At 41.6% G+C, this 24,789-nt stretch overlaps 1 protein-coding gene across 1 annotated transcript in view; it reads right to left on the reverse strand.

The window, feature by feature from the left end:
• Nucleotides 1-2,696: 2,696 nt before the first annotated feature.
• cdkal1 (CDK5 regulatory subunit associated protein 1-like 1) overlaps nucleotides 2,697-24,789 on the reverse strand; it is a 472,504-nt gene continuing 450,411 nt past the window's right edge. Inside the window, exons 13-15 of the mRNA XM_042332426.1 lie at nucleotides 22,077-22,160; nucleotides 19,172-19,336; nucleotides 2,697-3,146 (exon numbers count right to left, since the gene is read on the reverse strand). Of these exons, the coding sequence (XP_042188360.1) occupies nucleotides 2,967-3,146; nucleotides 19,172-19,336; nucleotides 22,077-22,160 (429 nt within the window). The 3' untranslated portion in view covers nucleotides 2,697-2,966. The remainder of the gene's footprint in view (nucleotides 3,147-19,171; nucleotides 19,337-22,076; nucleotides 22,161-24,789) is intronic.

The raw sequence follows: 24,789 nt of genomic DNA on the forward strand, positions 1-24,789 counted from the left end.
GAATTTTTTGAGGAGGTCACTAAAATGGTGGATAGGAGTGTCTATGGATGTCGTTTATATGGACTTTCAGAAGGCATTTGATAAGGTTCCACACAAAAGGTTATTAGCGAAAATGGAAGCGCATGGAGTCGGAGGTAACCTTGTGACGTGGCTTGGGAATTGCTTGGGAGGCAGGAAGCAGAAGGTAGGGACAAACGGAAAGTTCTCTGATTGGTGGGACGTGACAAGTGGTGTCCCCCAGGGGTCTGTACCCCAGCTATTCGCTACATATAATATATATATATAAATGACTTGGATGAAGGAATAAAAGTTTTATATCCAAGTTTGCAGACGACACTAAGCTAGGAGGCTCAGTAAATTGTGTAGATGGGAGTAGGAAGTTACAAAGGGTATTAGACAGATTAAATGAGGGGGCAAAGCTGTGGCAGATGGAGCTCAATGTAGGGTAGTGTGAGGTCATCCACTATTGTCCGAAAAAAGATGAAGCAGAATATTTTTTTAATGGGGAGAAATGAAGAACTGTGGAGGAGCAAAGAGATTTGGGTGTCCATATCCACAAATCACTAAAAACTAGTTCTGAGGTGCAAAAAGTAATCAAAAAGGCGAATGGAATGTTGGCTTTTATCTCAAAGGGCCTGAAATACAAAGGGGACGAAATGATGCTTCAGCTGTACAGAGCGTCAGTCAGACCTCATCTGGAGACTGCGTTCAGTTTTGGGCACCACACCTCAGGAAAGATATGTTGGCCCTGGAGGGGGTGCAGCGCAGGTTCACCAGAATGTTACCAGGCCTAAAAGGGTTACGTTATGAGGAAAGGCTGCGTAAACTTGGATTGTATTCCCTTGAGTTTAGAAGGTTGAGGGGTGATTTGATTGAGGTGTTTAAGATGATAAAGGGATTTGATAGGGTAGATACAGAGAAGCTATTTCCTCCGTTGGGGAATCCAAAACAAGGAGGTATAGTCTTAAAATTAGAACCAGGCCATTTAAGATTGAAACCAGGAAGCATTTTTTCACTCAAAGGGTGGGAGAAATCTGGAATTCTCTCCCCCAAAAGGCCGTGGATGCTGGAATCATCCACACCTTCAAGAGTGAGGTTGATAGATTTTTGGTAGGTCAGGGTATTAAGGGATATGGGAAGAAAGCGAGAAATTGGAATTGAAAAGATTAGTTGAGGTACAGATCAGCCATAATCCAATTAAATGGCGGAACAGGCTCGAAGGGCTGATTGGCCTCCTTCTGTTCCTATGTTCCTAGATATTCAAGTGGGAAGTGCTACTCGATGTGCCACAGTAATAGCACTTTATTTCAGCACAAGAAATCACATTGCAAACAAAACCTGACAGACCTGCCAGTATCCCAATATCAGTCAGTCTTAGATCTTGTAAAAGTAAACTACTCCTTATATTTGCTTCTATCAACTTGCATTAGCCCATTCCTGAGACTGTGCACATGATAAAGATCCCAAAAATGTTAACAAAATCAATAATAATACAGCATTTCCACCAGTCATTGAATCAAGAACCATAAGGCTTACCATTTAAGATGGAGTCCTGTAGCTCAGTGGTTAAAGAACTCGCTTTGCAAGTGAGAGACCTGAGTTCAATTCCAGGCAGGGCGAAATCTTGGGCAAGTTTCCTTATTCCACACGCCTAATAATAATCCCTCCAAAAGAACAAAACAATAATAAAAATTGGTCATTTTCAATACACGACTGTTTGTGAGACATTGCTGTGCGCAATTGGCTGCCGCGTTCGCCCACAAATATACAGTCAATTCACTTTACAGTATATTCTGTGAAGCGCATTGGGACGTTTAGAAGACGTGAAAAGCGCTATATCAAATGCAAGGATTATTATTATAATCACAAAAGGAAATACAGGGGAAATTAGAAAAAAATCTTTAACTGGTTGGAATGTGGAATCCTCTGTCACAAACTCTTGTTGCAACAAAGTTTACAGACTATTTAATAAGTCAATTAAATAGATACTTGAAAAAGAGGAATATTAAAGGGAGAGAACAGGAGAGGGGAATTAAACTACAAATACCCAGAAGCTAATTCTTGAGAATGTATGTACATTACTGTACTGTTTGCATGACTATACTGCAACCTTGCCAGACTATACCTACAGTAATGCATTAAGTTGTGGTCGATACAAACCCTAGAGACAGTAGAGCATCGAGGAAGATCCCCAATGTTAGAGGACTAAGGGAAAGGATTAGACAGGCTGGGTCTGCTCAGTCTTGAAAGAATATATCTCAGAGGGGACCTTATCGAGGTATAAAGAATTTAAATGGGATTGAGAAAGTAAATCCAGAACAATACTTTCATATGGCTTGATATAGCAGAAGAGAGCACAAGTTTAGAGTTGCAAAGAGCAATTTCAAGACAGAAACGAGGAAATATTTATTTTACTTGAGGATATTTAACAACTGGAACAGGTTACCAAAGAGGTGGATGACACCAGGATGCTGAACTCGTTTAAAAAGCAGCTGGATTTGGTAATGGGACGACAGTAGAGTGGATATTCTGGAAGGTTGAGATCAAATGGGCAGAAAGGCCTTGTTCATCTAAACCTCTTGCGTGATCTGCATGCAGAGAAATATCAGCACATACCTGTTGTGGCAAATTACCTTTTCCTATGTTGTAAAATTTCTATGCTTCTACGTTAAGAACTGTGAGAAACAAACATGTTAGCAAGTCAACACACTCATATTTTATTAAACCTTCTATGCTTAACATTTCAAATAAGAAGATGCGAGGTTACACTTTGAATAAAAAATCTCCACATTTGCTAAAACGATAGTTAGCTGCATGATGTTGTCACAGAGATAATCATTTCACTTGGCCACAAAAATAAAAAGGCAGCCTTCAAAAGTCCAACTACTTTGACCATATTGAAGTGTCCTCAGTACTGTCCAAGATATGGAAACCACATTCTCCAGAACCCATTCCAGACAAGAGGTCTACCTGAGTATCTTCACAGTAATAGCCACCAACACTGCCAACAAAGCTAGTATGATTGGCACCATCTTTTCTTTTAGGCCTTCCGAGTTCCATGTTGACAAACTTGAACTAGAAAACTGCCCACTATGGGAGTGATGTGTATCAAGGGCTGTGCCGTTCTCATGAAAGGTCTTCAATTCCTAGAGAGAGAGAGATTTTGTTATTTCGCCGTACAATGCTGCTAATGGACAGTCAATCATCACTATGCATTCTCGAGGAACACAGAGGTTCCAATCCACAACAAAATGGTCTTCCAAAATAATCCCATTCTCCTGTTCGCTCCCATAACCTTTAATATTCCTCTTTTTGAAGCATCTGTCTGATTGCCTTTGAATTTGTTTTCACGGTTGTGGCACAGAATCCCACATTCCAACCAACTTCTGTGTAAATATTGCAGATGAGTGGAAACAGAGTGCAGAACCAAAACAATAGATCTATTGTTCTTTCCCAAATCTTTGACTTGATGGAAGCGATACACTAAACAGGATTATTTTACCACGCATAAATTGGTCAGTTCTTTGCTTTTGTATTTTTAAATAAGTTTCTAAACTTTGATCTCTGTACTACAGCAGCCACTCTCTAAACAGTCAGTAACTAGCTCCATCCTGAGGTCCCAGTACAGGGTCATATTATCAAGATTGGAGATGAGATTCTTGATTGAGATTTTATGTTCATATTTGAAAACAATTCATCCATTAGCAGGCAACAACTCAATCAAATACAACACTAGTTGTAGGATATCTATGATACATGGAGAGGGGGAGAACAAATCAGTCAAGCTTGTGAGAAAAACTATGGTCTTGAAATGTCCCACCTTGCACATCTAAAGTGAGACTACATTTGTTTAGAACTGGTGTAGTGGATTTCCTGAAAATATCTGCTCAAACTAACATGTTATTGGAGAACAAAATTTTGGTTGTTTACAAGTTGCTTTGCAATTAGAGCGAGACTTTTACTTGGAAATGAGTGAGATAAATAAAGCCCACAGATCCCAAAATGTTCTAATAATAATAAGCATCCTTGCATTTGATCTAGCGCCTTATCACATTGCTGTGAGGTCTCAAAGCGCTTCGCAGAATATATTGCGAAGTCCACAAAATGTATTGCGATACCCACAAAATGTTAGCAGCTGAACTGCAGAGGCATTCTTCTGCAGCGGTCCATTGGTGGCAATGAACCACATAGTGATAGGAGTCACAATTCCTCATGACAGATCCATAGAGCATATAGTTTGGGACATGACATGTGCATGCGACTGCCAGGATTGTGGAAGGTGAACTGGATGGACCTTGGTTCTTCTTTTGTCTAGCCATTCTCGTGTTCTTATGAGGGGTTCCATCTACCGAGGTGTCCAGGGAGGCAGGGAGCAGAGACGAAGTTCAAGCCAGGAGGTTGCTGAACCAACTAACCAAACTCATGCTATTCGCAGTCACCTCCCAACAACAAAAGCACCACTGTGAGTAGGAACGGCCTGACAGCAGGTTCTGTCTGCACACTAAGCTGGGAATTGGGGAGGATGGTACAAACTACTGGAGAGAAACGTAAAATACATTTCAAAACATTTTAAATGTGGGAATTGGATAAAAATAAAAGATTATAACAACGGGATCCAAGCAAATTGTTCTCGTGGAGGAATTAGAATGAATGGCCTCTTTTTGTGCTGTAATCTTTATATACGTCCAATTGGCTTTCAACTGCACCTAATGTTTCTAAAACAATATTGTTTTTGGAACAATTCTGGTTTAGGCCCAAAGCAGGTTCATATTAATTAATTATTTTCCATACCATTGGATCATCTTTCTTGTGATTCTGACTTGACTAAAATCTAAATTGTAAGATATGTTGACACCCCAATTACAAAATGCATGAGTTGTGCTAACCATGTGAAGACTAGGGATTTACAGGTGCCATGAAATACCTAATTAACAAATTTAGCAGATTATGGAAACATCTGGAATCGTTTTCATTAATTATGTAATTCAGGGCAGCAGAGGGTAATTTCCTCTGTACACATATATTTTCACATGGTTAGCTCAATTTGCAAGCTTTGCAATTGTGTTGTTAACCCGACTTGCAAAATTAGACCCTAGTGCCTGTATTTTGATACCCCAGGTTTTCTAGTTGGGTTGTTCTTGACCTGCATTTCTTTGCTGTTTCCAGAGACAAGTTTTTTAATTGCTGAGGTTTTCTGCGTCCTTCAACTGTTGACTGCTTGTAAACCTAGATCCTATTTGAGATCAGTCAGGTGTCAGCTTGGTTCAGCAGCTAGCACTCTCATATCTTTGTCAGAAGTTTATGGGTTCGAGTCCCATGTCGGGACTTTGAATTTATATAGTCTAGGTTGACGCTCTGATGCACTGATTGGATTTACAACAACGACAACAAGATTACATTTGTATAGCGCCTTTCACGTCGGGAGGACGTCGTATATTTACACTAATATTCCACCTGCCTGTTCAGGTTAAAGATCCCATGGCACTATTCAAAAAGAGAAGGGAGTTTCTCCTACGGTGCTGAAAAAGAATCTCCCAAATAAAATTGGTCACTCACTTCCTATTTATGGGACTCTGCTGTGTACAAATTGGCTACCTATAAATACACATTACTACACTTTTGAGTAAATATCATGAAGTGGTTTAAAATGTACTTCTGAAGAAAAGTGCCATATCTAATGTAAGAAATATTATTTTTCTATTCTTCAAGTCTTCAAGATTTCAGAGAGATTCTTGATGCTTTCTTCACACAGATGAATGTCATCTCAGTGAACCAGTGCCGAAATCACAGCTTGTGAGGAGAAACTAGAGGAGACAACTCTACAGGAATCACCTTGAGAGGAAAATGTTCTGTGGGAAGGAATGCAAACAAGTCAACCTGAGAGAATTCCATAAGTCATCTGGCAGTAGCAGACTGACAATGAGAAAATGGAATTGCCAGAGAGAGAGGAAAAAACCCTCTGCATTAAACAGTCTGGCACAAGTCAGATTTGAACATTTTCAAATGCAAGGGATCCTGCAGCCTTGGCAAAAAGGCTTGTTAAAATCTTTCTCCTGTTGTCTCCTCTCGTTGCTTTGCTTGTTTTTTGGTCAGCAGGGTGTCTGGCACACGCGGAAACCCATCACCATGATTAAGAGTATCCAAACCAAGCTGAGATTTCCATGCATTCCAACTGTACATGGAAATTCCAGAGATGGTTATTGGAATGGAATGCGCACTCTATCCCTGAAGGGATGCATCCTGCTTACCTAATTCCGCAAGGTATTAGGCACAGGTTGGCAAGAGCCAATGCTTGGGGACCTCAGAGTGTGCGCTGGGGTACTGCTGGAATCTAACCAGCTAAAACCATATAGCTTACCATCGAGGGCACTGCCTGACAAGCTTTCTCGCTGTTATCCAGCAAGGATCACTCTACCCGTTAGGGCTTTGGCTTACAGGGTTAGTGGAAGCTGAGTGGGAGTTTCTGCCTCCATTACTGGTCTGCCCTTCTTGGTCCAGCTGATGAGCCAGCCTGACTCTGCCGTCACAGAACCAAACAACCTGTGCTTATAGAATGCCTTTCTTTTGATTTTGTTTTGAAGTGATTCATAAAGACTTGAAGTCAATTCACTGGGGAATAGGGAGCCAGTGGGGTCTGGAGAGTATGAGTGTGATAGGTTACCGGGAAAAGATATGGGCTAGAGTTTGAGGAAGGTCAAGCTTGGAAGCCCAGAGACTATTTATTGGAGAAATTGTTTAACAGGCGGCAACGGTGTGAAGAACAGTTTTGCGTTGGAGGTGAGTAAGCAAGGATGCGGGAGAAATTGCAGAAGTAGAGGAAAGCAGACATGAAAGGCTTAAAAGAGGATGGGCATCAAGCATACTCATTTTTAACAGGAGCTCATTTCAAAATCAACACAGTCGTTTACTGAACCTCAACAATGTTTTTATAGCTGTATTTATCCAACCTGTAAGCTCTGCGCTCATTACAATTGCTTGCTTTCATCAACCATACAATCACACCCAAAATGGCCACAATTCCCTGCCTGGTCTCCGAGCCCCTCTTACACAACACCAAGTCTTATATAAAATAATGTTAATGGATGTTGATGTCATAACCTAAAGGCCAATTGCTAAATACTATTCTGCAACTGCTCCAGGCAGTGATAATGAAAGCAGATGTAAGCTGTCCCTTTTTCTTTCCCCCGCTGAAATAATTGGTGTTTTTTTTTGAAAAAATCTTATATTTATAACATGTTAATTACACGCCTAAAACTTGCTAAATCTTAAGAGAATCGTCTGAAGTTTCTAATTGGAGCTGCCCAGAAGCTCACCGATTCCTGCCCACAGCTGCTGATCAAACACAGTCATGTACTGTGGTCTACCGGATTTCATAGAAATTCACACATTTGCTAATTCTGCAGTTTAAAAGGTCATCAATTACTCGCTTTCTTAATGCATAAATACTGCAACCATATTTCAGATACAAGTCGAATGAACACTGCATTCAGGTGAAGTATAGATTGTTACTGAGGTTGACTGCCTGAGACTCATCACCAACATTTCTAGGCTCAAAGATGAATGTGTCTGTCAAATAATAAGAATCATTGCATTTGATATATCAGAAAGGGTGCACAAATACTGCACATAGTAACTACACTTCACAGTAAAATTCTGTGAAGCGCTTTGATACATCTCCTTCATAATAATCCTTCACAGGATTTACTATAAAGTGTTGTGTCTGTGTATTTCATAGACAAACATATTAGTCATCCAGCTGCATACAAGGCAGTTTGGATTATACAACCAAAACAACAGTAGAAGAGGTTGAGAGTTGCATCTGAATATCAGTCAAATTTGCTTCTAAACTTTTTTCCAGTACCACTAGCCCTGAGAGCTCTGATACCAATTGTAGTTCACCAAGTCCTGGTGAGATCAGACTACTCTTCACAGACTTGCAAACTTCCAGTCCGTATGGCCTAGCATTACATTAAGAGATGTCTTCACTCATTTAGGTCATGATGGGAAACCAAACTCTGCATGTTTTTAATACCAAGAAAATTAAGAACTCAGTTTATGGAAGAGGAGAGCTCAACTCATTAACTCTTATGAATACGTTATCAATTCAATGAGCGTCTCAGGGATAAGACAAAAAAGCTCTATTTTCACATGCAAGATCATCTTGTACTTGATATAACACCTCGCACGTAGGAAAAAACAAGAATCTCAATAAACTGGAAGCATCTTTGATATGGTACGATCTTCGGAACAGTTGAATTTAGTTCCTTTATATTGTGGGTCTAATTCCACAGAATGGAACTACACTGCAACAATATTATAGAAATGAATGGGGGTAGGGAAACAATGGCAGTAGTTCCCACCGTTGCTTTGTATTTAAAGCTCCAATACACACTTGAAGCTTAACATCTACAACCCAATCCAATGACGTGTCCAGCCAAGTGATTAATGGAAGCCATTGATTTTTCACCTATTTCTTAATGTAAAACAATACTGTTGCCTACACAAAACAATTAATTATACCCATAAATCACTGGGGAGCAGATAGACACCAGGCATGAATGCAAGTTAGATAAGGAGGATATGACCGCACACTAATATATGCAACCTCACACAGAACACGTCAAGTGAAAGCCCAAGGCTCAATGGAGTCCAAATCAAATGGAGGATCAATGCTCCTCACGCATGCCATGAGATTAGTTTTGCAAATATTAGATTTTTTTAATTAAAAAAAAGCAGAAAAGAATAGCCTGTGATCCAGATGTGACAGCATTTCAGTCTTTCCTGCAGGCCAGTCACACTGATATCGATCACTCACACAATTATCTAAGCAACAAAATTAGCCCACGTTCCAAAATATGCAGACGTTTCAATGACCATTAACAAGCGTGACCTGGGCAAGTGCTCAAGCAGGGAGTGATCATTGACTTCATGCTGACGGAAGAAATACGTTTCAAACATTCACTTCCTAAACAAGATGAAAAGATGAAGCTTTTGTTCCCAGACACAGACTGATTGAAAACGTCACAAGCAATGCATCATCAAGCTATTGTTTTACATTAAAAGGCAGATACAGCTACCTCTTGCTCCAGATGAGGTAGACCCTTCTTCATGGCTAACTTAGCTTCTTTTCCCTGAATCCGAGTCTGAAGTATATCTGATCTGCTCATCTCAGGCCTCTGTCAGCAAGTTTAGCAATGATCCCAGAAACAATTTCAAGCGGAGAAACTCCCAGCACTCTAGCTGCCGTGCAATTCTACATTACATAATAGTGAAGATTTTTTATTTGTAATTTCTTTAATTTTTTGAAACAATTTTCTCCCTCTCCTGTCCTTATGGCTTACCTGCACCCTTTACCTCCTTTGGCCAAGATTGATAGGCAAGGAATTTTCTCTGGACCTCTGTCTCTGCTGCTTTTTTGCGTGCTCACAATAACACTCACTTTCTCCATCTCAACCTGGGGGAAAAGGCCAGGCTTCTGCTCAAAACATGTCTTTGACAACATGGCTGAGATTGCGAACTCTGGAGGTTACTCTGCTATACTTGCTTAGTGTAGTAAATCTTTTGCCGTTACATTCACTGGTGGATTTCCCCCTAATAAGAGCACATCAGCAGATATATAACGTTTAGCAAAATAAACAGAATAAAAAAACCAAATGCATTGTGAGGAGGGGGAATTTGCAGGACCTCCAGACTCAACAGATTGTTGCTCAAATTAGGACACTTTGCTTTTTTTATTTGCATCTCTCCTCTTGAGTTACACTGAGCCAACACCATGCCTCAGCTGAAATGACTCTTCAAGTATCCAAGGCCTTCACTAATGTAACTCAGTCTAAGAGAATTGATTCGGGTATCTCCCCTTGCAGTCTGAGCAACATGAGTAGGAGCAGGTCATCTGCTGAGCCTCTCCCACCATTTTATTAAATCCTGGCAGATCTTTTAATCCCATTACCCACCTTTTCTCCCAATCCCTTAATACCCTGACCTCTGCTCATGGCACAGTTAGTACCAAGAACTAATTTTGTGGTGAAACCCTACACTTACAAGTGAAAATAAGAACATAGGCATGGAAAACACCTTTTACGTGTACAAAGCTCCTGTTACGTCACCAGATAAAAAGATGTGGGGAAGGATTGGAAGTCAAGTGCAGCGCACAGCATGGAATGTACATGGCTGGGAGCTGGGTACAGTGCTGAGAGAATAATGCAGGGAGCTGGGTATATAGGGAGACAGGTACAGTGCTCAGCGTATTAGACTGCCAGACAGGTACAGCACTCAATGGATCGATCAAGTTGGGAGTGGAGTTCCCGTGCGGACCACACGGCATATTTCCAGTCCCTATTTGCGTAATTGGAATTCCTCATTAAGCAATCCCCTGAAATACCCGCAAATTAGACCTTGATTGTTATTTGTTGGCTAAACAAGCCTGCAGGTTGCAGTTCACAGCAATAAAACTCTAATTTAGAAAGATGGAAAAAGTTAGCAAACCAGCAGCAGTTGCTGTGGCATAGAAGCACTGTGGCACTCAAGCTGGGCGTGTTGCAACTGCCTTGCATCAGCTCACTGTAATAGGCCCTGGACTTGCCTCCAACCTTCGCAATCACAATAAACAATAACTTTTATTTTTCGTAAACTAAAATTCAAAAAGGAAAAGCTGAACTTGCAGCTTTCAGGCCTCAGCTCTCCCTCTCCCTTATTCCTGACCATGTTAACGATAAGTACTACACTAATCTACACTTACTTTTCGGCTTCAGAATAAGTGCCACTAATTGCTTTTATTTAGCTCTTCACATGCTCTCTGTATTTGCAGGTCTGGATGACACAGAACAGAATATCATCAAGTGAGCTGCTAAAATTTTAACCTTCAGACCTGAAGTGGCTAAACTAATTATAAATCTCGTTGAAGGGCAATTTCCAGCAGAAAATGATTGCTACCAGGACACCTGGATTTGCTCAATGTTTCACTGCAGTATTGGTTGAAATATGAATGTTATTCAGAGAGACTGCATCTTGCTGTATTTGTTAAAATCCTCATTATTGACACTGAAGTGAGCGGGACAATCTGGTGTGTCTCTGTGGGAGCAGTCAATGCTGATCCTGTCTGCACTGCGAGAAGGAGATTGCCAGTGTGTGTATGTCTCTGCTTCCACTGCCTTGCGGCGAGACTTGAGATTCATCGTCTCGGCTGGCACTACAGTTCAGTGCTGGGGGAGAGATTCAATGTCAGAGGTGCTGTCTTTTGGATGAGATGTCAGCAGAAGGCAGAGACATACACACACCGGCACACTCGGTGGCTATGTCTAGGGTAGTGACCCATCTCTTCACTTTTGCATCTGTGTGAACCCCAGGATAGTTAGAAGTGAGCATGGAATCTGGCACTGTCAGGCTCTAGTAGACAATGTGAACTGGCTTGCCAGTATGTACCCCACGTTCATAAAATGTTACTCATATAATCATATACCATTCACACACGGCTACCATCCATAAATAACCTGATGTTTTGCTTTCAGCATTTTCTTGACTGAGGATCAGCTTGAAATCAAAATACAGGCTACAAACCGGAAGCCATGAGATGTTTTAATGCAGTTTAACGTCTCTGGAACCTTGGCGTCTTGTTTGACCCTCAACTATCCTTTCCACCCCACATCTGTGCCATGACCTGCTCTGCCTTCCCCCACCTCCGCAACATCGCCCGGCTCCGCCACTGGCTCACACCGCAGGCTGCCGAAACCATCATACACGCATTCATCACATCCAGGCTCAACTATACAAATTCCCTGTTTGTCGGTCTCCCCAACTCCTCCCTCCATAGGCTGCAGATCATACAGAACTCTGCAGCCCGTGTCGTCTCATGCAACACCCTATTACCCCCATCCTCGCCTGACTCCACTGGCTTCCCATCACACAGAGGATACAGTTCAAGATTCTGGTCCTCATCTTCAAGCCCTCCATGACCTTGCTCCTCTCTACCTCTGCGACCTCCTAACCCCTACCAACCTGCCCGCTCCCTCCACTCAGCGAGCTCCGGCCTACTTCACGTCTTCCGCCTCGCCCACCCCACCATTGTCGGGCGCGCCTTCTGCCACTCTGCCCCCACCCTCTGGAACTCCATCCCACAGTCCCTCCACCTCGCCCCCTCCTTGCCTCCTTCGAGACCCGTTGTCTCAAGACCCTCCTCTTCAACCGTGCCTTCGGCCACCCTCCTTCACCCCCGCCCTCCAACCTCCCCGCACCCGCCCCCCCCAGCTTGGGTCCAAAACACTGGTTGTCCTCCCGACGTGAAACACGTTAATACAAATGTAATTTTGTCGTTATTGTCATCCAATGGACAGCACCTCTGACACTGATGTGCTTCCCCCAACATTGCACTGTAGTGTCAACCGAGACAATGAGTCTCAATTCTCGATGTAATTCTAAAAACTGACAACCTTCTGATTCATTATTTGGATCAGTAGTGTCTGACAATTGTCAAAACCCATCAGTGTGCTTAAGGGTATGCAAACTAGTTCCATATATGTAACCCTTAAACACAGTGATCAGTTTTGGCAATTGAGATATTTCCCTGTTTTGTCTTTTTTCTCACACGAAAGTAAGTCTGAAAACTCTGATTAAACAGTATGCAAAGCAAATCCAGCCTACATGGCATTTGGATTCATAATTTCCCACAAAACATTTAGCAAAGTTAATTCGGTATTAATTCCTATAATTTCAGTCACAAGCCAGAAGTCACTGTTGTGCAGTGACTTCCAATTTAATAATGCTTTTATACCTTGATCCTCAACCCTGTGAGCCAAAGCTGAAACATGTACATTTTGAGATGGTGTAGAATTGGAGGAATTAAATTCAAACTTATTTATTTCAGAAGCTGGCTTTTCATGATTCTTAAAACTGTGAGGAGTTTGCCAGTGTGTGTATGTCCAAGTATGTATATGTCCAAGTGTGGTAATGTATATGACACAGTTGACAAACTGCATGTTCACTCGTCTTCTGTTTGAGACTATTTCAGTTTAAATAGTCCATTACGGATTGCAGATAGATGCATATTTAAAATGCCACTGCGTACCTGCCATCTGTTAATAAAGTTTCCAAACGGATCCCAGAAAACAAAAACAAGAGCAAGAGAAGGGGAAAAAACACTCCAGGACATTAAGCAATGCTAAACCAGCTTGTCAGAGCAATGGGGAGCAGGATGTCTGAGAACGCACAGAGGAAAGTGTAATGAAAACAAACATGTCCATATTTCTAGTGTAGCTGTACAAATGGAACAGTTTTCATATGTGGAAAAGTTGGTTATTTGATTCTTGAAAGGCTAACTGTTTTTCGGCTTTCAGGTCGGAAGGATTTCTCAAAGGGCTTCAATACAATGGACAAGCGAGGAGGACCAAATGTCTATTCCTGCCTGAAACAATTTATTACATTAGAGGAAAAAAGTATTGGGAGCCTGTATTGTAATTTTATCTAATTCCCAAAAGATTCCTTCAATTATCTAAAATAAAAACAGAAGTTGCTGGGAACATTGGAATCGACCTGAAACTTTAACTCACTTTCCTCTCTCCATAGATGCTGCCTGACCTGCTGAGTGTTCCCAGCGACTTCTGTTTTTAATTCAGATTTCCAGCATCTGCAGTAGCTTGTCTTTTATCTTATTATCTATTTTAAATCCTTTAAATTTCCAGAAACTTGTCTATTTCAAAAACTTTTATAATACCTTGATCCATCACCTATGCTAGTTGAATCATAGAATCTTACAGCACAGAAGAAAGCAATTTGGCCCATCGTGCCAGCTCTTGGAAATATCTATCCAACTTGTCCCACTACCCCACTCTTATCCCATAGCTCTGCAAATGTTTCCTTTTCAAGTACCTATCCAATTCCCTTTTGAAAACTACTATTGAATCTGTTTCCATCCCCTTTCAGGCAGTGCATTCTAGATCGTAACAATTCTCTGGGTAAACCAATGTCTCCTCGTCTCCACTCTGGTTCTTTTGCTAAATATCTTAAATCTCTGGTTATCAACGGCCAGAGGAAACAGTTTTTCTGTATTATGCATAGAATCATAAAATATAGCACAGAAGGAGGCCATTCAGCCCATTGGGCCTGTGCTGGCTCTTTGGAAGAGCTACCCAATTAATCCCACTCGCCCCACTCTTTCCCCATACCCCTGAAATTTTCCCTTTTCAAGTACCTATCTAAGTCCCTTTTGAAAGTTGTTATTGAATCTGTTTCAACCACCATTTCAGGCAATACATTATTATTCTACATGCCCACCACATTTTTACTAAAAAAAATCTCCCTCACTTGCTCACTTTTTTTGTCTTTATTTTGAAGCTAGATGAGGTTCAAAAAACTTATTGTTACATTAATTTTGAGGTAGCCATTTCTCTTCTGAACCAGAACAAAAAAACACATTTCACAGACGCAAGAACAACTCAAAAGGCTTGCAAAAGCTTCTGTGAGTGACTGTATTTTTGTAGTTGAAGGCAGCAGACAATTGCACACAGCAATTTCCTACAAACAGTCATGAACTGAATAACCAGTTTTATTTGGAGGATTGACGGCTAGGACACCGGGATAAACTCCCTTCTGTTCCTAAATAATGCCATGGGATCTTTAACGTCCACTTGAAAAAGCAGGGCCTTGGTTAACGTCTCATCTGTAGGATGACTCCACCCAACAATGTACTGGAGTTCCAGTCTGGAGCATACCTTAACATTTGTGGCATTTATATAGCCAGATTTTGTTTTAGTATTTTCTCTCTCTTCACCTTTTTAAAAAAAAGTCAAACCCTGCTTAGTAGGGCATTCATATATAGAGAGCGAAGCAGAACAAAGTCTCTTTCCAATGAAAAGAGATTAAGGTTAAAACAATACAACTATGGTGAGCCACAAGTGAAAACAGATGCTTGCTTATTAATGACATCTGGGATGCTATGCCGTACTCAAGACAGATCTCGGCAATGAACGTGTCATGTTGATAGGATCACACTCGGTAAGAAATAGATTTAAAACGCCTGCTGTGTCAGCCTGGAATAGTGAGCCTGTCTAGTTTCCTGTTCTACAGAACGTTGTACTCAAACACAGTGCATTCATGAGGTGGTGATTTTGTGTATATGTGTTTGCGCGAGTGTGTGTGTGTGTGGGGGGGGGGAGGTGATTGCATGTTACAGTAAGTGCAACTGGACATATAGGCAAGAGTCAATGTTCATGCATGAAATGTTGTAATTTCTTGGTTCAGTGAAGGTTCATCAAGGACAATCTAATCGGATGTGCTAACAGGAGTCGCCCCTCCCCTAACTCTGTTTCACAGATAACTTATTTTTAAATCCAAATATTTTTGTTAATGTGAACAGGCCAACCATGATACCCCCACTGACTCAAGAGATGCTGCACAACAAAAACACTGCAAGTAGCAGATCCACACCATCAAATAGATGAAACACAACAACAACATGGATTAGAAAAGAACATCATCTGTACCATTCTCTGAACTCTCTCTCTCTCTTTGGGTAGATTACATTTCTAGCACCATTCAAACACCAGAACCTCACAGTGGTGTGATTACAGCCATCACTCCATCTAGTCCACAGGTCAATGACTCAACAGCATCACACAGTTCAATTGCACGAGGTCTACCCACTTGTTTCCTGGTAACAGGATAAATGCCTCCTAACATTTAAAGGCTTCAAAGGTTACACACATCAGGGTGCCATTTAATGCAAAACCTGATCCATCCATTTTTTTCTTTTCACGTCATAGGTAAGTATTAAGGGCTCGTTTAATTTCCTCACAAGGCAACATATAGCAGTAAATTATAAAAAGAAGAACGTGTATTGGACGACTTAAAAAAAATGCAATAATCTTATGTCGGATCATTGGATCAACTAGCTTAAAGTCAAACTGAATGTGTTTTCATTTGTGATCAAAGCAACCAAGTCCACATGCTTAATGTGTAACATCATCTTGTAATATTGAGAAGCTCTCAGTTTAGATTTTGCTTCCTATGGAGGTTTCTTTGAATGATGGATGTAAATCCAATTACCTACAAATTCCAGTTAAAGTAGAAGGAAGTATATCTGCAGAGAAGTCATCCCTGAGTTTCTTTCCATCAGTTTCTCCTGTCCCTCCCTCTGAGACCCCATTGCCAAAAACATTAAGACCATTATCTTAAAATTTAAGATTGAGAATTTGGGAAAATTGTTAAACTTAATATTAATTTGAACACAGGATTTCTTGGACAAAACAGTTTCCAATCAAATTAAGATCAATTTAAGAATTTTCCAAAGTTCCTTGCAAAACTAATATGTTAAGGCACACACCATGAACAATTCTTGGCTTTGAATCCTCATTTGGAACACTGGCCATCTTTACATACCAATGCAGACTAGAATTTAATAGCTGTTGTGTGCAACAGGAAACATCTTTATTCATGTAATAATAATGACCCTTGGATTTGCTATAGCGCTTTATCATATCTTCGAGACATCTCAAAGCTTCACAGAATATACTGTAAAATAATAATAATAATCCTTGAATTTGATATAGCGCTTTTCACGTCAGGAGGACGTCCCAAAGCGCCTCACAGAATACACTGTAAAGTGAATTGACTGTATATTTGTGGGCGAACGCGGCAGCCAATTGTGCACAGCAATGTCCCACAAACAGTCGTAGATTGAAAATGACCAATTTATTATTGTTTTTGGTTTTTGGAGGGATTATTATTAGGCTCTGTGTGGAGTAAGGAAACTTGCCCAAGGTTTCGCCCTGACCTGCCTGGAATTGAACTCAGGTCTCTCACTTGCAAAGTGAGTGTTCTATCCACTGAGGTACAGGACTCCACTGAGCTACAGGACTACAGGACTTCAAAATTAACTGACTGTGTATTTTGTGGGCGAAACGCGATTGCGCACAGCAGTGTCCCACAAACAGTTGTGGATTGAGTGACCAAATTACTATTATTATTTTTATATGAAGAGATTATTTCCCCTGGAAAAGTGATCTGACAATCAACACACAACCGGGTTCCTGCTCACTGCTAGGTAAACAGAGGCGTATGAAGTAAGGAAACTTGCCTAACATTTCGTCCTGTCCGGAAATCAAACCCAGGTCCCCCCACTTAAAGTGGAAATATCTACAGTCGGAAGCCATTTCCCAAACTCCTTTTCATGAAAAAAATTGTCTCTAAATCACACTGGGTTTGATTGATTGATAGAGCATCTCGCCGGCATTGAATCTCAGGACAATAATCCCTATATATTTAAACCACAGAAATCCACTCACTGGCTTGTACCTCATTTGTTGTTAGAAGGCATGAATTACAGGCTTTCCTCCAACTGGGTTCAATAAAGTATTCAGTTTTAGCCCCTACGACTCTAATTTTTAAAACATAATAAATGAATTGATGTCCCCAGTGCAACTGCAGTGTAGCTCTGGAGATCTCACATAACCACTGAGAAAACACAGAGTAGCATCCTCAGTTTTGGAAAATGTAACTAAACCTTTTAAACGTTACTGAGTTTTAAATGCACCGAACCATAGCTTGAAAAGACATAACAGAAAATAACAATCCTTTCATCGGTAATTTGATAAAATTCTTGATAACCACAGCAGGTCGATTAGCCTCTGAAAGTGAAACGTCTTCAGGGTGATCCTTCAAAAGAACTCTGTAGCTCAGTGGTTAGGACACTCGCCTCGCAAGCAAGAGGATCCGAGTTTGATTTCCAGGCAGGACGAATCGTTGGGCAAGTTTCCTTGCTCCACACGCCTCTGTTTACGTAGCAGTAAGTGGAAACCCGGTTGTTAAGTCGATTGGCAGATCGCTTTTCCGGGATGTCCTAAAGCACTTTAACAACTTGCATTTGCATTTATACGGCGCCCTTTCATGCGGGCAGCATCTCGGAGAGTTTAATAGTAGTAGAGCCTGATACCGAGCTTGAAGGAGGTAACAGGACGTAAGCACAGTCGAAGAGGAAAGCCTTCAGTTGTGATCGAAAAGAGGGGAAGGAGAGGGCAAGGTGGAGTTATTGTGGGAGAGTTCCAAAGCTTCAAGGTGTAGTGGCTGAAAGCACGACCGCCAATGGTGGAGCGCAGGGGATGAGTGACAAGCAGGAGGCCAGAGCCAGCCAAGCGGAGGTAGTGAAGTTGGGAGAAAGCAGGTAGAAAGGCAGGGAGGTGCCAGGACTTGTAGACGAATAAGAGGATCTTGAAATCGATCTGTTCTGTGATAGGATATACTGTAAATCATAAAAAGTATACTTCACAGGATATACTGTAATGTTCCGTGTGTATTCTGGGTGAACGCCCATATCATAGCTTTTTCAGATCTCTACCCACCCCTTTTTAGTCAGAAAGATCTGGACCAGATACATTTCCAGTGTCACCATCAATCCTTACTTTTTGGGTCCAGAATTATCTATTTTTATTTCAGATTTCCAGCAGATGTTTCCAGATTTCATTTATATACATTAACCAACACAGTGAGTTAAGACTTTATTGTACAAAATAATATATAATAATAGTCTTTAGTTTATTAAAGAAGCATGCCTTATAGCATAATTTACCTGGGCTGAATTACATGAACAATTAAAGGGGGCACTTTCCCCTCTTTTAATCTATTGTTTTTCCAGGGCAGCAACTTGAAACATTTGTGTCTGCAGATCAGATCAAATGATGCTCAGAAATCAGATACGTATTTTAATTTCACACTCCAGCAATTTTATGGCTTTAGCTGTGTTTGTGTGTGTGTGTGTGTAACAGAGAGACCAGAACCACACTCATCCAGCATGGATATGGAGGATATTGTAAGGAACTAGGAAAGTATTAGTATAAAAATTACCAGATTTCTAAATACATTCCTTTCTAAATACAATACATTCTAAATACAGGTTAGGACTGGACATTTCCTGATTTCAGGAGAATGGGTTCTCCCTCCAGGTCCTTTTAGAATTGAGTTGCCACTATTTGTACTTTTCAATTTAGTGAGGGACCAGTCATTATTCATTGCAGCTAAAGTATTTTTGACATTAAATTTTTGCTTTCAAAATAGTTTTCAGGCCAGCCAGCAAAGAGGCATGAATTCTGCACTCGCAACTCGTCTGATCTCACGAGCAACCCGGAAAGGTCTTTAAATAAAAGAGCGGAGTAAAAAAAATCGAGTAAAGAAAGCTGGGCACACTTACCTCTGACATACCCGAAACTATTCCCTTTGCTAATGGCTTGGCAATCGAGGGGGTGTAGACTTTCGAATTCTGTGCTGGCTGTCCCTTCAAGAAATGTTTTCCTGCTTCATAAATATTCACCTCTATCATTTTCCCCAGAAATTCCGGCTGCTTGGGTACCAGGACCTTGAAGGGTGGAAGAAAACACATTCCTCACTGTTTCTACTGAAAATACAGTGAGCAGGATTTAGGCTTGTGTGGTGAAATCATCACTGTGGAAACCTGAACGTTTTAGCGTCTAATCGATAGTATTTCAATGCAAATAGAGCAGGGAGGCAGCTAATATACCAAACTGACTCCTCATCCTGGATTATTCCCTTCATTTCATTTCCAAAGGGAGAGAATGAAATCAAACAGCTTTGCCCACCTATCTCAGCGACAGTGCCTACAGTCACCTCCCCATTCTCCCTTGCTTGCATCCTGCCGCTGTGAACGCTTCAAAACACTGTACTACGTGAAATATGCTATCTAGTCAAGCTGCTGATTGCTATTCAGGGCCTTTTGCTGGACAACGGTCTGTAATATTGTGCCAATTCCCCCCCCGCCCCCATTTCTAAATCACCTAACAGCTATTTGCTAGTCAACACTGATGTGCAACTCACTGAAAGCTCGTCTGGATTAATGTGATTTGGAGAGACTTTTAAAACAAATTATACTACCCATCCCCAAACATCTTCAATTGTACATATGTAGAGTTAGTGACCTTAAGCTTTCGTATTTTAATACAGCAATGTTTAAATATTAATATATAACCTCTACCATTCACCCCGCCCTTCTGTACGCACCCCTCTCCTGTCCTGAATCCAGTTATATTTATTTGGAATTGTGAATAATTGGAACCAGCTTCTTCCTGTAAATGTTTTTTTTCCGGGAGCCAACAATTCTGATGACATCTGGCCTTTAACAAGGTTCTTGACCATTATTTGATTAGAAACAGCACCGTCCAGAGTACGACGTCAATAAAACCAGTGGAGGTGCTCCCACTGACCATGGAATGAGGTCTCGGTGTGATTCACTGGCATCAAAAGAGGGGGAATGAGGAGGAGGAAATAGGAGCGGCCACAGCTTGTGTATATATTAATATTTACACATCTTGCCACCGAAACAGGAAACTGACATAGGCGGCTCAAACTAGGAGTATTCAGTTTTAACTTTTTAAAGGCACGCTGCCTTCATGGAAAACTGCTTGGCAAATTCTTTTCGTGTTTGCAATCACAAAGACGGTAAATCGGATTCAATTATGTAAATCGTAACAAAAGGCATCATCGTGATGCAAGCATGTGAACCCTACTGCAAAATGACACACAGCTATTGTCTCTCCAAAAGCACACCAAGCACAGATTTGTCAAACATCTTTGTGTGAGCACAGTACCCCTTTAAACTGCCACTTACCACTCTACAGTAACAACTAAAGCTCATCGTTACTTGCACTCTGACCTCTGCTCTGAGAACCAGTACCCTCAGGGACTGTCTGCAGATCACAGCGGTTGCTCAGATTTATATCTTATTAAGAAAATCCTCACGGCTGATTCACGTGGAAGAATGATTAAATAAATTGAGAGTAGTGCTTTAAGATAAGTCTGAATTTCACTTCCCTTTTTCTGGCACTGAGAAATATGGTTTGCCTATTTACCTCTTCAACCGTACCCACAATTTCCATCCCCCCACACCTCTCCCCACTCAGTGTCCAGCACCATCCAGTAAAGCACTTACCCTACGTAAAAGGTGCTATATAAATGCAAGTTGCTATTGTAAGGCCATTTACTAATGTGACCTAGTCCTTAACGGGAACTATAAATTACAATAAACTCCAAGTTAGAGTGATTACTGAGGCTTCAGCAGCCATCCTCATGCCACCTCTGCACAGCAGCCTATGGGGTTTGGCAGCTGAGACGTCTTACAAGCCTGTGGCAGTAAGTGAAGATTCCTACACGCCCGTGCTCTTCTTAGCCACAGTTTTTTAATGAAGATTTTAGATTCTATTTTATGATATACAGACAGATCAGAGGCGCTGAGGGTCTGGAATCCAACTGATGATTCTTTGAATTGACAGGCATCTTATTTTAAGAGGCAGCTGCAGTGTTATGGAAACAAAAAGCACTTATTGCAGAAAGGAACAGTTTGAAGAAATGGGGCTTGGACACCACCACCCATATTCAGTGAAATATAGGATGGAGAAACACAAAAATTACAAACCTGCTGTTATTAATCAAAGCACTTTGATGCTCAGAGGTATATTTTTTCAGCAGCTCTGTCTCTCTGTAAGTTTACTTACTGTTAAATCCAATGCGTAAATGTCGCAAGTATTTTACTGTAAAAAACTCCCATAACTTCCAAATTATAAAATTTGTACTCCATACATTTCATACATCATAATATGCATGAAATGCATGCTTTGAACATTGAGACCTAAAAGTTGACATGGTCTGAGCTTTAGGACCCTTGTCTTAAAATTTAAAATCATGTATAATTTTAGCAAATTCTTAAACTCAGCCTTTATTCGGAAGCTGGGTCTATTCAAAAACTGCAGAAGGCAGTTTCCAGTTTAACAATTTTTTTAAAAAATCTCAAATTTTAAGACAATGGCCTCAGATTTTAGATTTTTTTTCTAAAAAGTGTTAGATAACACAGCAGAAGTGCAGTAGTTATAAACACTACAGCCTGGTTTTATTCCTGAAAGGCGCTGACACACTTTTTACTGTTTTATTTGGTTGCAATCATTTTTATTGGATGTGCTGCCAATAATCCATGAAGTCTGAAGTACCCTGTGGTGTGACAGATGTGCTCCCTCAACATCAATCAAATAGCTTTAACCTACTAGACTATGATGGGACACGGTCTAAAGGGAGAATCTGACCGGACTTACCTGCTCGTAGAATTTGTTGTGAGCAACATAGTAATTCCCGTCAAATGATTCCTCTGTAACCAGCACGTATTGATTTTCACCAACCTGAGAAAAAAAGCAATGAAAGCAAATTTTACGAAGAACTAGAAAAGGATAAAACTCGAAGGAGAAATTCCATACAAAACAATAGCGTGAAGAAACACGGTATGTGAAGTGATAAGTATCACCAGTTTACTCAGTGAAACAGCACTCAAACACCTTGCTCTGCTGGCAGTAGTTAGCACACTTTGCTTTTTAATCCCAATATATTTACCGGAGTGGATTCAAAGCATGCTCTTGACTAATAAGCCAGTTACGCATATTGCACGGTTTGGGCTCATTCAATAATATTTTCACATAGAACGAATGCAAACTCTCATTTAATTTGCAAGTTTCACGCCAGATTGAGAGAAGCAATGTGAAACCCGCTGCACTACAACACAATTTACATTTATACGACCCTTCGTCTGTTTTGACAAAGCGTCGTGGACCTGAAATGTTGACTCCTTTCTCCATAGATGCTGCCTGACCTGCTGAGTGTGCCCGGTGACTTCTGTGTTTTTATATTTACAACAACAAGATTACATTTGTATAGCACCTTTCGCGTCGGGAGGACGTCCCAAGGCGCTGGACAGAGTACAGCATTTCAGACCCGAGCAGGGGTCAGCGGGGGAGAAGGGCAGGGAGGGGAAGGGGGGTGGCCGATGGCATGGTCGAAGAGGAGGGTCTTGAGGTGGGACTTGAAGGAAGCTAAGAAGGGGGTGAGGCGGAATTATTGGGGGATGGAATTCCAGAGATTGGGGGCAGAGCCGGCTGAGCAGAGGGAGAGGGTGGGTTGGTTGGGGGTTAGGAGGTCACAGAGGTAGGGTGGGGCAAGGCCATGGAGGGCCTTGTAGGTGAGGACCAGGATCTTGAACTGGATCCTCTGAAGGATAGGGAGCCAATGGAGTCGGGCGAGAATGGGGAGATGGGGTCGCAGAGTTTGATGCGGGAGAGGACACAGGCTGCAGAGTTCTGGATTATCTGCAGCCTGTCGAGGGAGGAGTTGGGAAGGCCGACAAGCAGGGAGTTTGCATAGTCGAGCCTGGAGGTGATGAAGGCATGAACAAGAGTTTCAACGGCCTGAGGGTTGATGTACACAATGCCTTTCACAATGGAAGGATGCCCCAAAGCACATTCACATTGCTGGCTGGGCACCTGAGCTGGGGTTGGGCATCACGGGAGTGGAGAAGGGGAAGTGGACCAAACGTGCCGTCAAATAGGGACGTTTTGGGATGTGCCTTGAAAGTGCGGCCAAGTCGATAGGGTTTGAGGAGGTTGCAGAGGTAGGGTGGGGCAAGATCATGGAGGGATTTAAATGTGAGAATGAGGATCTTGAGCTTAATCTGCTAGGCAATGGGGGAGCCAAAGGAGCTAAGCGAGAGTGAGGTGATCTGCTCACAGAGCCTGATGTGGAGGAGGTCACGGTCTGGCTGCAAAGTTCTGGATTGTACTGCCCTAACTGCAAATTGTTTTAAAATGAATGTCTTAAGTTGCTCCTTGTCTGAAAACCTTTTACGTTTTGATCATTACTGAAGTGCTGGCAGGTTTACTAGCTCTTCAATAGCATTAGAAACTGTGTGGCATTTGGTCTTTGGTTTAACAGGGTTCCCCTCAGGCAGCACTCAACCCAGAGCAACAGCAATCCTGAGTCAGGAGTTACAACTCCACTCAGCTAACTCACGTCGCTCCAACACACGGTATGGCTCACAAAAGAGTTTTCTCTGGGGGGAATTGTTTCGAACTAGAATGTCAAAACACAGCCAGACCTGACTGTACCGAATGTGCTCAGCTGGAATCTGAAGCTACAGTTGCCAAAACCATTTCCCCTACCTCTTTCCCCTGTGTCGCCGTAGGAGCCAAGCCATGCTTTCCCTCCTGGTGCTGGGTCTAACACACAGGTCGCATAGGTCTATGCTAAACTCTCTCTTTCACAGGCTTTACATAGCGGGGAGGTGGGGTGGGGGGGGGGGGGGGGTTATGAAGAGAGGTCTGTAGTTACTTCACAGAGAAACCATAATACAATTGATCACCAAGGTGGAAAAGAACAAGAGTAATTGAGACAGGCCAAAGAGAAATGATGCCAAGTTTAGGTTTTAAAAGCCTGTAGATTTATTGGTGAAAGGGAAGTCTGAGAGAGGTAAGGAAATCCAAAGTCTTGAGGTGCTGGGAAAGGATGAGTTACAGTCTTATTGGTTAAATTGGAACAGAAGCTGCCTCGCTACATAAAACATAAGGCATGATGCATTCAGCAATCAGGCTTCCACTATGCCTCACTAGATGCCCTGCGTTTGAACCCAGCGAGTGGTCCAAGCTTAATAATATTAGGTGCTCTATTCAGGGTTTTGATGCTTCTGTCCTCCAGCGAAACCTTTATTGTGTTCTTTCTTCTTTAAGGAAAAAACACGTACAAGCTCGGCAACACAATGGCTCTAAGCACATTCCTTCCATTGTTTCTTTGCCAAACACAGAGAGAGACACAGACTAAGTTTAGAATACATTCTGCACAAGTCATAGAATTTTCCAAAATAAAAGTGTTTGTCAACAAAACTGCAGCAACGGCATCACCACATTCATCAGTTACCAAGGGTTCAGACAATAATCAGGAGTCAGCTGCAAAAGTGCTTTTGCAACATTTCCATGATATCTATAGAGA

The sequence above is a fragment of the Callorhinchus milii genome, unplaced genomic scaffold (genome assembly GCF_018977255.1).
Source record: "Callorhinchus milii isolate IMCB2004 unplaced genomic scaffold, IMCB_Cmil_1.0 Scaffold2, whole genome shotgun sequence".
Classification (NCBI taxonomy): domain Eukaryota; kingdom Metazoa; phylum Chordata; class Chondrichthyes; order Chimaeriformes; family Callorhinchidae; genus Callorhinchus; species Callorhinchus milii.